General features: G+C 41.5%; 1 protein-coding gene across 3 annotated transcripts in view; it reads left to right on the plus strand.

Moving 5' to 3' along the window:
- Positions 1 to 14,254, plus strand: part of LOC142200973 (LIM zinc-binding domain-containing Nebulette) — a 183,808-nt gene that overhangs the window by 63,475 nt on the left and 106,079 nt on the right. For all 3 annotated transcript variants that reach the window (XM_075271748.1, XM_075271749.1, XM_075271750.1), the window contains exon 4: positions 7,823 to 7,930. In XM_075271748.1, coding sequence (XP_075127849.1) covers positions 7,823 to 7,930 — 108 coding nt within the window. The remainder of the gene's footprint in view (positions 1 to 7,822; positions 7,931 to 14,254) is intronic.

The following is a 14,254-nucleotide window of genomic DNA, read 5'->3' on the forward strand; positions in this document are numbered from 1 at the left end:
GCCATAGCAGCGGAGGCAGCTGCCACAGGGCCCGGGATATTAGGGGCCAGGTGACAGCTGCTACCGCTGCTATCATTATACTCGGGGGTCTTTTCAGACCCCCGAGTATAATGATCGGCGGACTGGGAGAGGTAAGAAGCATAAAATACACTGCTACTTACCTCTCCATGATCCTGCCAGGCATCCTTCCTGACGTCCTTTCTGACATCTCTGACGTCACATGAACCCGGTCTACGTCCCAGGTCATGTGACGTCCGACGTCATAGCAGAAGGACGGCAGCAGAGAAGACAGCGTAGGAGACGGGGGACAGATAAGTAACTGTTTTTTTTATGTTTTTATTCCCCCGGGTCTCCGATTATACTCTGGGGTCATTTCAGACCCCAGAGTATAATTGTTTATGGGTGTCCACTATGGGACATAATACTGTGTGCAGGGGCCACTATGGGGGATAATACTGTGTGCAGGGGCCACTATGGGGGATAATACTGTGTACAGGGGACACTATGGGGGATAATACTGTGTGCAGGGGCCACTATGGGGGATAATACTGTGTGCAGGGGACACTATGGGGAATAATACTGTGTGCAGGGGCCACTATGGGACATAATACTGTGTGCAGGGGCCACTATGGGACATAATACTGTGTGCAGGGGCCACTATGGGGTATAATACTGTGTGCAGGGGCCACTATAGGGCATAATACCGTGTGCAGGGGCAACTATGTGCCATAATACTGTGTGCAGAGGCCACTATGGGGCATAATACTGTGTGCAGGGGCCACTATGGGGGATAATACTGTGTGCAGGGGCCACTATGGGGGATAATACTGTGTGCAGGGGCCACTATGGGGGATAATACTGTGCAGGGGCCACTATGGGACATAATACTGTGTGCAGAGGCCACTATGGGGGATAATACTGTGTGCAGGGGCCACTATGGGGGATAATACTGTGTGCAGGGGCCACTATGGGGGATAATACTGTGTGCAGGGGCCACTAAGGGACATAATACTGTGTGCAGGGGCCACTATGGGGGATAATACTGTGTGCAGGGGCCACTAAGGGACATAATACTGTGTGCAGGGGCCACTAAGGGACATAATACTGTGTGCAGGGGCCACTAAGGGACATAATACTGTGTGCAGGGGCCACTATGGGGGATAATACTGTGTCAGGGGCCACTATTGGGGCATAATACTGTGTGCAGGGGCACTATGGGGGATAATACTGTGTGCAGGGGCCACTATGGGGGATAATACTGTGTGCAGGGGCCACTATGGGACATAATACTATGTGTAGGGGCCACTATGGGGGATAATACTGTGTGCAGGGGCCACTATGGGGGATAATACTGTGTGCAGGGGCCACTATGGGGGGATAATACTGTGTGCAGAGGCCACTATGGGGGATAATACTGTGTGCAGGGGCCACTATGGGATATAATACTGTGTGCAGGGGTCACTATGGGATATAATACTGTGTGCAGGGGCCACTATGGGATATAATACTGTGTGCAGGGGCCACTATGGGGGGATAATACTGTGTGCAGAGGCCACTATGGGGCATAATACTGTGTGCAGGGGCCACTATGGGATATAATACTGTGTGCAGGGGTCACTATGGGATATAATACTGTGTGCAGGGGCCACTAAGGGACATAATACTGTGTGCAGGGGCCACTATGGGACATAATACTGTGTGCAGGGGCCACTATGGGGGATAATACTGTGTCAGGGGCCACTATGGCGCATAATAGAACGTGCAGGAATGCGTAGGAGGGGGTGGTTGAGGTCTTCGGTGTCGGTCGGGGGGGGGGGGGGCATGTCAAAAGTTCGCCACGGGGCCCCGCCGTTCCTAGTTACACCACTGGTGACACCCCCTGCTGTTCGAAGGGACTGGTCGATATGAAGAATGTTTCGGCTTTCACTTTAATGGGACAAAACTGTAAAGAGAAATGTAAATCCCATCAATATTTGGCATGACCTTTACCCTTTGGAGGAGGAGTCCTGGAAGTGATGATACGGCCCCCACAGATATAGCCCTGATCTCATCCTCATCCAGTCTGTCTGGGGTGACATGAAGAGACAGACGGATTGGAGCAAGCCTACATCCACAGAAGATCTGGGCTTAGTTCTCCAAGATGGAGGGAACAACCTCCCTGCCAAGTTCTGCCAAAAACTGTCTGCAAGTACCGAAAGAACTGATGGAAGGCAAAGGGCAAAGGTCACACCGAATATTGATGGGATTTACATTTCTCTTTTCTGCATTCACTTCATTTTGTTAACAGACATAAATAAACTATTAACCCTTCTATTTCTGAAGGCATCCTTACCCCATGCCTAAATCTTTTGCACAGTACTGTTTATGTGACAGCTCTAACGTGCAGCCAGCTTTAGACATGAAGCCTGATGGAGTCCTGATACAAGTCCGGTGTCACGTTGTGGCTTTCTGTAATTATTGGTGCTGGAGTGAAGTCATCCAGACTCGCCCCGAGACTGCAAAAATAGAATAGGAAATGCCACCCTTCCTTTCCGGTGACAGCAGATTTTTATAGATGTGAATATGTAATATTATGTGTGCTATTAAAAAAGCTTCAGGAGTCCTGAGCGTCTCCCGAAAGGATTTTATCTGTGGCAGGGAGGCAAAAATAGATCATGTAATTAAAACTGAGCAGAAATTATTTAGATAAGTCTCAGCTACGAGTGTCAGATTATGTAAAATATTCGGTTATTTTTATAGGGGCCATTACTGGTTGTCACTGCTGCCGAATGGTGAACCCGCTTAGTTACAAATTTTCAGCAATTTTTCCAGTTTTTTGTAGTTTTTGCTACATTTTTTTTAAATAAAAAGATTATTCCCATCTTGTCTGGAATGGAAAAGTCCTGACTACAAGGGTAGAGTGTCGTTGTGCTACGCTGTTTCTGTAACTCCCATAGAGATGAATGGGAGCCAAGGTACAGTTGAGCTCTGGTTACGGAAACAAGATAGCGAAACGTCCCGGCCTGAGGGTTGGATGTGCGCCAGCTATAGCTGTGTTGGCCAAAATGGAACTAACTTGAGAAGATTGAACCGTTTCTGCATAAGCTGGGTTCTAATCTGAATATCTCAAAATTTTTGGTTTTTAATGAAACCGACCAACTGGGGATTCATCTAGGACAAACAAAAATGGCAGTTGCGTTGCAGTACACTAAATTATTATACTCTGGGGTCTGAAGAGTGTAGGTCGAGGCCCGGAGGTGGTGATGGAGATAAAAAAATTTCTACTCACCATCCTAAACCTCTTTTGGGCCTCCATGTGGCATCTGATGCTCGCTTAGTGACATCATGTACCCGGGGACACCACTTAGGCCTGTGATTGGGTTACAGTGGTGACATCAGCACACCGAACATCATGAGGCCCAATCACAGGCCTTACTGCTTAACCCAGGCACATGACATCACCAAGGAGACATCATTTTTTTACTACTCCCCTGGGCCTATGAAGAGACCCCAGAGTATAATAATCTTACTTTGGTTTTATCCAAACTTGTTCAAACTGAACTGAATGAGAGATCTGAGCCATCCAAACCTGAAAGGAACCTTGGAGGTCGGCCATCTTTAGTAATAACCCTTTAAGGCGTACCTAAACTTTTGAACTTTTTGATTTTTGTATTGTAATAAACATTATTATCAAATTTTGTCTTTTGTTCCATAAATTCCTGCACTGAATTCCATTTGGTTTCTTGTTTATTGCTAGCTGATATCTGTACACTGCTTGTAACTAGAATACGGGTGTGCGGATCATGTGTAATGCAGGGAAGTTGAGGGGAGGGGAGGTCACTTCATATTAAAATACAGACAATTGATTCACGAGGTATCACATGAAAGATGAGATTCTTTGCTCTTATATGACACCAAGATCCCAGTTCTACCTTTATTATTTCCAGTTCTACCTGTATTTTATGCAGCTGCTCCCTATTCTGACTGTGATATCTCCAAAAATAGTAAAGGTAGAACTGCGATCTGGTGTTCTATGAAAGCTAAGATGGTCCTCTTTCATTTGGCACCAGGATCACTGTTCCGTGTTATAAAATTCCTGAGATATAACTGTTTGAAGTGACCTCCCGCCAGCCTCTGCTTCCCTGCATTATACAGGAGCCCACCAACCCATACACGGTGAGAAACATTGCACATATTCAAGCTCGCAATAGAGAAATTGGGTTTCAGAGCAAAATTTCAAAGAAAGCAGACAAAATTTGTTAATAAAGTATATTACAATATTTACCAATGCCACAAATGCTGCCAAAATAACAAAACGTTTATAAATTTTTATATTTTAAAATCAAAAAGGTATCAAGAAACTGAGCTGAGTTGTACCTGGCCGGTCACATAGGTATGGACATTACTGTGCCAGTTATAACAGTAAGGGGCTGTGGCACAATGTCCCCTTCATTTTGTCAAGACATCTCTTAGCCCCCCACCTTTCATACAGTACAAGGATTGGCCATCAGTGTAAAGTCACTAACCAACACCACTAGAAAATCACCTACTTGTAAACCAAATTTTTTTGTTAAACATATCTTTAAATAATTTTTGCTGATTTTTTTTTTAACCACTTCCGGACTGCCCATAGACTATATACGTCTGGATAGTGGTTGCCTTGTACTGACAGGACGTGCAGGTACGTCCAGTCAGAACACAGTAGCTGCACAGAGATTGTGCAGCTGCTGAAGCTGGGAGCCGGTTGTAAATTCAGCCAGAGCTCCCAGAGAGATGGCAGGGAAGGTTTATTCCCTTCCCTGCCATCTCGATCGCTGTGTATACAGCGCTGTATACACGGCTATGGGCACCGCCATGATGCGGCCGCCCTCTGAGCCGGCGGTCACATGATCCGCCGGGAGCAGCATCTTGCAAGAGCTGCTGGGTCCTACAGGTCTCAGATCAGCTCAGTATACTGTGTATACAGCGTGCAGGAGGCTGGATTCCTCCTGCAACTGAGGCTAAATGTACCAGCCCCAGTTATAGGGAAAATAAGCCTCCCTAACAAAAAAAAAAGTGATCAGATGTCCCCAAAGGTCTCTTATCACCTTATGGGGACACAATCTGGAAAAAAAAATTAAATAAAAATATAATAAAAAAGTTTTAAAAAATGTAAATAAAATAATAATAAAAAATTAATAATAATACACTAATAAAACACCGTTATTAAAGGTTATAGCCCCACCCCCGACGACACCATACATAATAAAAATTACCGTAACGGAGAGGAAAAACTGTTTTATAAAGTTTTTCAGTGACACTTTGTGTTATTAAATAAAAAAAATAATAATAATAAATTGAAAACCAGACACAATTTCCCTCCTATTATGTTTATATTTTCCAGGATATAAAAAAAAATATTCTTATTTTATTTTATTCGAAAATAAAAAACAACATAAAAATAAAGGCCTATGTGTCCCCGAAAAAATTAGTTGACTGAGACATACAGGAAAAATGTTACAGCCCTCAAAACCGCACATACACAAAAAGCCGAAAATGTGTCTGGTCCTGGACCACAAATTGGCCCGGTACTGAAGTGGTTAAAAAAAACCTTGTCACTATCTATATTTACATATAAGTGCAAGTTTCACCCTGACCACTAAGCCTAATACTAGACTGACAATTGCTAATTCTGTAGGGTATGTCTTTACAGCAGTCGCCTTACTTACATCACAGGATGAGTTACAATAGAAGATAACACTTTCATAGAGAACACCGCTGACTCTGAAAATACAGGTTACAAATATATGATATGTTTTACTATCTGGTTTAAATAAATAAATAGACAAAAATTGGCCATACATTCCCTTTAAGGCTGCCATGTCTCTTCTTTATGGTGTCATAATACGGCCCATATGTTCCGAAGCGCTACGTATTATTACTTGGAAGGGAAAGTGCTTATGTTTGACAATGGCAGTGACTCACATATGATGACAATGTTATGCTTGCCACGTATACTGTATATTTAGAAGTATTAAAAATTCAGTGTGCGTACACAATGCACTTACTGCTTCACATGATCTTCTTCAAAGCGCAGCTTATCCCAGGATGAATTTTACCACCTGCAATGATTCCTTTCCATATTCATGGCAGCACAACATGCCGTATAATATTATTTAGCCCAAAAAAAAGAAATGATTTCTTCTGTAATTTTCTCACAAATGGAAAAAGTGGTCAGCTTAGATTCTCTGAGGCCATAGTCACACTGCCGTGTCCGTTTTTTGGTCGGGAAAAATGGATTTAAATTTTTTTTTAACATTTTGCATCCGTTCTGTGCCCATTTTTTCCATTTGGGAGACTAAAAATAACAGTGAAACACTAAAAAAAAACTGAAAAAAAGGAATATGTCAATGAAGTCAACTATAGGTACCTATAAATATTGAACTGGTGAGCCCTATGGAAATTTGACAGCTAGAACTGTGATGGTACCCTATGAGAGCTGAGAATCTCATCCTTTATATGACACCAGAAGCACGGTTCTAAGCCATATCTTTTTAATGACGTCCCTAGGTGTGACTATATTGGGTTCACATACTTTGTGTAGGCATTTGCTATATGGTAGCTGCCGTAAATGAATGTTAATGGTCAGAAAAGTGCCCATAGACTAATCCAGTCTTCAAGACGTAATGAGGTACAGCCCCTGGGTCTACTAGGACTACCACGGACCCTGATAGTGGGCCACCCATTGGTCCCAGAATCTGGGTAGGATCTGCTGCTGATTTTGGGGAGGAAACCAACTCAAAATCAGCGGCAGATTCCACTGTGTGAGCGTGACTTACATCGGGTTTATGTTGTATACATTTATTTTTAATGGCCAATGGATGGAGGATGGAAGATCATCAGTCTCTTTCGATATATTGGAGTAGGCACTCACTGTCCACACTATGATGCTGCCCCCTGGCGTATAGGAAGACTAGCTGCAGCGAGTGTGTATTTTTAGAGGTACAAGAGGTACCTGTATATAAAATTCTACTGCTACTGTCGGTCACTTCTAAGGCCACTTGTTAAAGTTGGTGAGATATTTGGGTGGCCATGGGCCCTCATAAAGCCCAAACCCCAGGAAGCCATCCATATTATAATCCAGGGAGCTGCACATAGAGTCTAATCTGTGCACCTATAGCGTTGTTCTGTCCCATTCTACACAGCAAAGCTAAAACTAAGCAACAAAAAAAAGGCAAACATAAATCTATCCCATTGAAAGCAATAGGTAAAAAAGCCTCCCGTTGATTTCCATGGGTAGCGCGAGTATGCCGGCACTCACTGAATTCAATGGGATCTGTGTTTTACGCCGCTCACTCTGAACGAATTTACTTTCAGAATGAGCGGAGCGTAAACTTTATGTTGTTAAAATCAGTGGATATCAGAAAGATTTTGGGAGAAGGACCCATGGTGATCACTTGAAATCCCTTACAAGAAGTATGTCTCCAGAAATGACAATCCAACAATCCAGGGTGTGTTCAGATCTGCGCCATTGAATCCATTATTCTGGTCCATTCAGAAGTATGGATTAAACAATGGATTAACAACAATGGATCCCAAGGGTTGGTGAATAGCCATTATTTTCTTATTAACATTGCCGGACAAGAAGTTGGATGTGGAACTTTGTTGCCTGGATTTTCAGATGGATTGTGAACGTAACCTAAAAGTTAAGGAGTAAATATTCCGTGTCTGTTTCCTTGTACTTGGGACATAATTCACACTTGTATCAGGGCTTGATATGTACCAGTGACATGATGACATTGGTCACACGTGAGTCATTTCATGTGCAGATATAACCGATACATGTTTGTTTTTTCTATTGCAGGTAAAATATAAGAGAGACTTTGAAGAAAGTAAAGGCCGAGGCTTCAGCATTGTCACAGATACGCCCGAGCTACAGAGACTCAAGAAAACCCAAGAACAGATCAGTAACGTATGTCCCGGTGTCATTCCTATGTCATATAGGAACCACGACCGTACTGATATGAATGGACGCCTGTGCTGTGTGAATGTGTGTCAGGTTCAATGCAGATTATATGTGATAGATTCACTAATGTACATACTGTATGGCACTGCCATGGTATACTATTAACCATTTCATCTGCAGATATCCAGGCGTCCGGCAGATCAATCTTTCATTTGTTCCTTTTCAGCCCATTCTTATTTATTCCAAATTCATTTGAAACCAGGTGACTACCAAGATGTCCACCACCATAGAGGTCATCTGCTTTTCTAAAATCCCAAACCACAAACTTGCCCAATTTACACCAAAAAAGAAAGTGGGATATATCCCTATATAACCAGACAGAATTGTCATGGGTATGGAAAAGCTGTGAAAACGATAAAGGTTGCCATTGCTTAACATGTACGTCTTGTTAAATTTCTCTTTTCAGGATGTGAGATGTAACACTATTTCTCATCATTATATGTCTTATATTCTGCATTATTTAGCACTTTTCCCCTCTGCAGGCTCTGTCTGTAGTTTGCAGTTCTCCCTGAGCCGTTGGGAGGAGACTGGCTGCCATACATGGTACACAGTAAGTAGAGAAGAATCTGCTCCATGACTATGTCTCACTCTGAAATAGCCTCAAACCGTACAGAAAAATAACAACCTGTACCAATATGAATAAACACTTTGGTTGTGATAGAAAACTTCTGTTTGGCAATAATTAGGGTTGAGCCGATCTTGACTTTTCAGGATCGATTTTAAAATCCGATTTCTGATCATTTTTCATTCGAACCCGATCTCGATCCCAATTCCGATCCCAATGCAAGTCAATGGGATTTTTTTTATTAATTGGAGATCGGATTTTAAAAGCAATCCTATTCACTATACAGCATGGAATCTAGGAATTTTTAGAATCCACGCTGTGTAGTGAATCACTAAAGTAGCCAGAGGATTTTTTTTTAATCCTCTGATTACTTAGTCCCCGCTGTTGTCCACTTACCTCCAGAGATGGCTGGTCCGGTGCCTTCCTTTTTCTTGTCCTCACTTCTCTTCTCCCTTCGCTGCCCCCTCCCTGCCAGGTTAGGAGAGTGTGGGCGGGTTAGGAGAGTGTGGGCGGGTACTGGGAGAGGAGACGTCACTTCTCCCCGCCCTGTACCCGCCCACACTCTCCTAAGCCACAAGCCCCGCCTACCTAGCGCTTTAAACACTAACCTGGGAGGCGGGGCAGCGAGGCAAGAAAAAGGAGGGCACCGGAGCAGCCATCTCTAGAGGTAAATAGCTGCTAGAGATGTTTAGTTTAGCCTTCCATTCGAATGAATGGAGGCAGCCGGCGCACAGGGGGTTAAGGCTGTGTGCTGGCTGCTTCCATTCATTCCTATGGAACTGCAGCGGAGCCTTCACACTGAGTATACAGCGTATACTTTGCATTGTGGGAAAAGATCACCGATCTCGATCCCACATAAAAAGATCGTGTTCGGAATTCCGATGGCGATCGTGAAATTTTATCGATTGCCGATCGGAATCCGATATTTCCGAACACGATCGCTCAACCCTAGCAATAATGTTACACTAAACCCCTATTTCTTCTGCTCTCTTTTTCTCTCTCTACTTATTCCCCCCCTCTCCACTTCATAGACCTCTTCAGACATGTGTAATTTGAGTCATATCACGTGCAGTCTCGATACAGACAGCAGCAATTTTCAGAGTGAGAGTCAGTTTAGGAGGGGAGGTGAGTACAGCCTGATTAAAGGAGAAAGAAGCATTTTCTCTGATAATATATATTACAAAGTTTATTATATTTGTTTGTATTATTGATTGATTGTTATTAACTTTCCCAGAATCCTGAACACAACCTAAAACAGGTGATATTTTTCAATTTTTACGTTTTTTTGTAATAGGACTTTCAAATAAGAATGGCGGCTGATATACAGATATACGAATGTGTACCAGACTATGACATTAAAAGGCTCATCTCTTCCCGGGCACATTATATACTTTGCATTGTGGATTTCATGGTCGGCAAACATAAAACGTTCTTCCCGTCCTCCTTAGAACTCAGGTCTTTGGCAGCTTTGCGTTCCGTTTTTGTAATCTAAGCAAATTTAAGCGGTGTACGAGAGGCTGAAAGCTATTTCTGATCACATAATGCTGAGTGTTACAAATACGGTACATCCTAATGGCAAAGCCCTTGTATCACATCCATCCTACAAACATATTCCCCAAGATGCTCTATTATAAAAAGATCTTATTTCAGAATCGATAGTAAGAAACTAAAAACTTGCCCTAAACCTGAGAATAGAAGACTTATCAAAAATAAGTAACAGTTTGGAGGAGTTGGTCTTAGAAGTCCCCAAGACTGCGTGTATGGAGAGTCCCATGTGTGGACCAGCCCGGCAATAAACATAAAATACCATAAAAACCTTCCAAGTGAGACATGCAAATGTCTGGTGGAAATGACCCCAGCTTTAATAAATTACATATAGAGAGCCTGGCCAACAAATGTTACATCATTGTAATACATCTATTACACATAGACACTTAATAAAGTATACATTTCACACGCCCGCCTACGGCGTCTGTGGTGGGCACGTCTTTGATGTTCAACCAGATGGCATGTTGTCCCTTCCCGCGAGCTGTGACACAAGAAACCACAATAAATACAAGCGTACAACATGAAAAACACAATCCAGTACAACAACAGCAATAGGGTAGGGAGTGCGCACCGTCCTCACGAGAATGGATGCTTGGTTAGATAGAAGGAGCGACGTGAACTAAAGGGCTTTCTAATTTTAACTCTCTGCATGCTCTCTCTTTAACTCTCTCTCGTGCCCTTCATCAGGTTCCTGGTTCCATTCTCCAAGGAACTACTTAAAAAATTGGTCCATTTTTTTTAGGTTGTCATTTTTCCACGTCTATCTATCTATCTATCTATCTATCTATCTATCTATCTATCTATCTATCTATCTATCTATCTATCTATCTATCTATTGCATCTATCTATCTATCTATCTATCTATCTATCTATCTATCTATCTATCTCCTATCTATCTAGCTATCTAGCTATCTATCTATCTATCTATCTATCTATCTATCTATCTAGCTATCTATCTCCTATCTATCTATCTATCTATCTATCTATCTATCTCATAAGCAGCAGGCCCGCTGCCTCGGGGTCATATTTGACGCAGACCTTTCCTTCACCCCTCATATTGAATCACTCGCACGTTCATGTCACCTCCACCTCAAAAACATCTCCAGAATACGCCCTTTCCTTACCAGAGATACACTAAAGACACTTACTGTCTCTCTGATTCATTCTCGCCTTGACTACTGTAACTCCTTACTAATCGGTCTTCCCCTCACTAAACTCTCCCCTCTACAATCTATTCTGAATGCAGCAGCCAGGCTCATCTATCAGGCTAGACGCTACAGCGATGCCTCCGGTCTGTGCCAGTCACTACATTGGCTGCCTATTCGTTATAGAATAAAATATAAAGTTCTCCCCCTCCTCCACAAGGCTCTCCATAATGCCGCACCTCCCTACATTTCCTCCCTCATCTCTGTCTACCGCCCAACCCGTGCTCTCCGCTCACTCAATGACCTAACACTTACATCCCCTATTATCAGAACCTCCCACGCTAGTATACAAGACTTCTCCCGAGCTGCACCACTTCTCTGGAATGCTCTACCCCGGACAATCAGATTAACTCCCAATTTCTACAGTTTCAAACGCAAACTAAAGACGCATCTTTTCAGACAGGCCTATCACAATTCCTAATGTAAACCCTTAACCTTCCTCTGTCCCCGCTCCCACATTTCCCCACATGATATGATGTCATCTCAGGATAACTTTATCTGTCCAAGCTCCATCCACATGTTACAGGACACGACTGTCGACTGCTCATACAGCTTTATGTTTGTGTAATGACAGTGACCTCTATTACAAAAGTGTCTGACCTCTGCATAAGCAATGCCGCCCCTGCTATCTCGTGTCACCCCCTCTACCTTATAGATTGTAAGCTCTTGCGAGCAGGGCTCTCAGTCCCATTGTGTGAAATGATTTTCTTTGTAATGTATCTTTCTGTCTGTATCTGAACCCTACAAATTGTACAGCGCTGCGGAATATGTTGGCGCTATATAAATAAAATGTATTATTATTTATTTATCTCATATCTATCGATCTATCTATCTATCTATCTATCTATCTAATATCTATCTATCTATCTATCTATCTATCTATCTATCTATCTATCTATCTATTGCATCTATCTATCTATCTCCTATCTATCTATCTATCTATCTATCTATCTATCTATCTATCTATCTATCTCATATCTATCTATCTATCTATCTATCTATCTACAGTATCTATTGCATCTATCTATTGCATCTATCTATCTATTTATCATCTATCTATCTATCTATCTATCTATCTATCTATCTATCTATTGCATCTATCTATCTATCTATCTATCTATCTATCTATCTATCTATCTACAGTATCTATTGCATCTATCTATTGCATCTATCTATCTATTTATCATCTATCTATCTATCTATCTATCTATCTCATATCTATCTATCTATCTATCTATCTCCTATCTATCTATCTATCTATCTATCTATCTATCTATCTGTCTGTCTGTCTGTCTGTCTGTCTGTCTGTCTGTCTGTCTGTCTGTCTGTCTGTTTGTCTGTCTGTCTATCTATCTATCTATTGCATCTATCTATCTATCTATCTATCTATCTATCTATCTATCTATCTATCATCTATCTATCTATCTATCTATCTATCTATCTATCTATCTCCTATCTATCTATCTATCTATCTATCTATCTATCTATCTATCTATTGCATCTATCTACATTATCTATCTATCTATCTATCTATCTATCTATCTACAGTATCTATTGCATCTATCTATCTATTGCATCTATCTATCTATTTATCATCTATCTATCTATCTATCTATCTATCTATCTCATATCTATCTATCTATCTATCTATCTATCTATCTCCTATCTATCTATCTATCTATCTATCTATCTATCTATCTATCTCCTATCTATCTATCTATCTATCTATCTATCTATCTCCTATCTATCTATCTATCTATCTATCTATCTATCTATCTCCTATCTATCTATCTATCTATCTATCTATCTATCTATCTATCTCCTATCTATCTATCTATCTATCTATCTATCTATCTATCTATCTATCTATCTATCTATTAGCTATCTATCCATTGCATATAAATTTCTGCAAGGCCCAAATGATTGGAAGAACCGAAGAAATGTCTTCAACAATTCTGCCCTGTGTCAATTCAGAATTTCAGATCTCTCCATAATTTCCAGCAGTGTGCCTAAAATTTCCAAAATGATATTTACAAATGTAACCCGGCATGTCTCCGAGATTATTCTCCTTGCTAAATTGAAGCAATGTGACTTGAGCTGTTGGCACTAGGCCATAATGTGCTAGCGAGCACTTTTCTAACCAAACCACATAAAAATAAAAGCTATTGATAAAATCATAAAATACAATAAAATTGGATCAATGAAAGTGACATGACTCTGAACATCCCAATGATATAAAGCAGAAGCATGAATGTGAAGGGAGGAGGTGTAAGATGGTCCTGAAGGACGGAGATGTCACTTCCAAACCTGTAAATATTGTGGTAAGAATATGCAAGTCTAGCGATTTGGTAGGTTTTTTATGGCACAAATGTCTCCACATCTTAGACCGATGTAGTCTTCCAAACTCATGATGAAAGGTGCAAATTATGATGATGTAGCTTGTATACATATGGCCTACATATGGTTATCCTGATCGCACCCAGGGTGAAAAATCAGATGTGTATTATGGAGGATATAGAAAACGTACAACACTCAGAGGAGCTCGATACACAATCCTGACATCTCACCAGCCAGAGTTCCAAGATGTCAAAGGGACATCTGTCTAAGGGTAAGTTCACACATAGGAATTTGACACAGAATTCGCCTAAAATTTTGCCTGAAATTTGCCATCCCGTTCTGTTCAATAGCAGATTGTTTTCAACTAGTCGAAAAATAAGGAACCTGTTCGTTCTTGAGAAACCCCACTGAAATGAATGAGAGGTGGAAAATATCCATTTTTCGTTGGCATGGAATTTTTCAAAATTTGCTAGCGGTTTTTGGAATTTGTGTCTGCCCACTAAATTTCTGCTAGAAATTTTACATCAAAATCCTTTTCGGTCCATTTCAAATTCCTGAAACAGAAATTTTTGGCAAGACAAATTTAGTGTCAAGTTCCTTACCCTTAGACTGACA

The sequence above is a fragment of the Leptodactylus fuscus genome, chromosome 4 (genome assembly GCF_031893055.1).
Source record: "Leptodactylus fuscus isolate aLepFus1 chromosome 4, aLepFus1.hap2, whole genome shotgun sequence".
In the NCBI taxonomy this organism is placed as follows: domain Eukaryota; kingdom Metazoa; phylum Chordata; class Amphibia; order Anura; family Leptodactylidae; genus Leptodactylus; species Leptodactylus fuscus.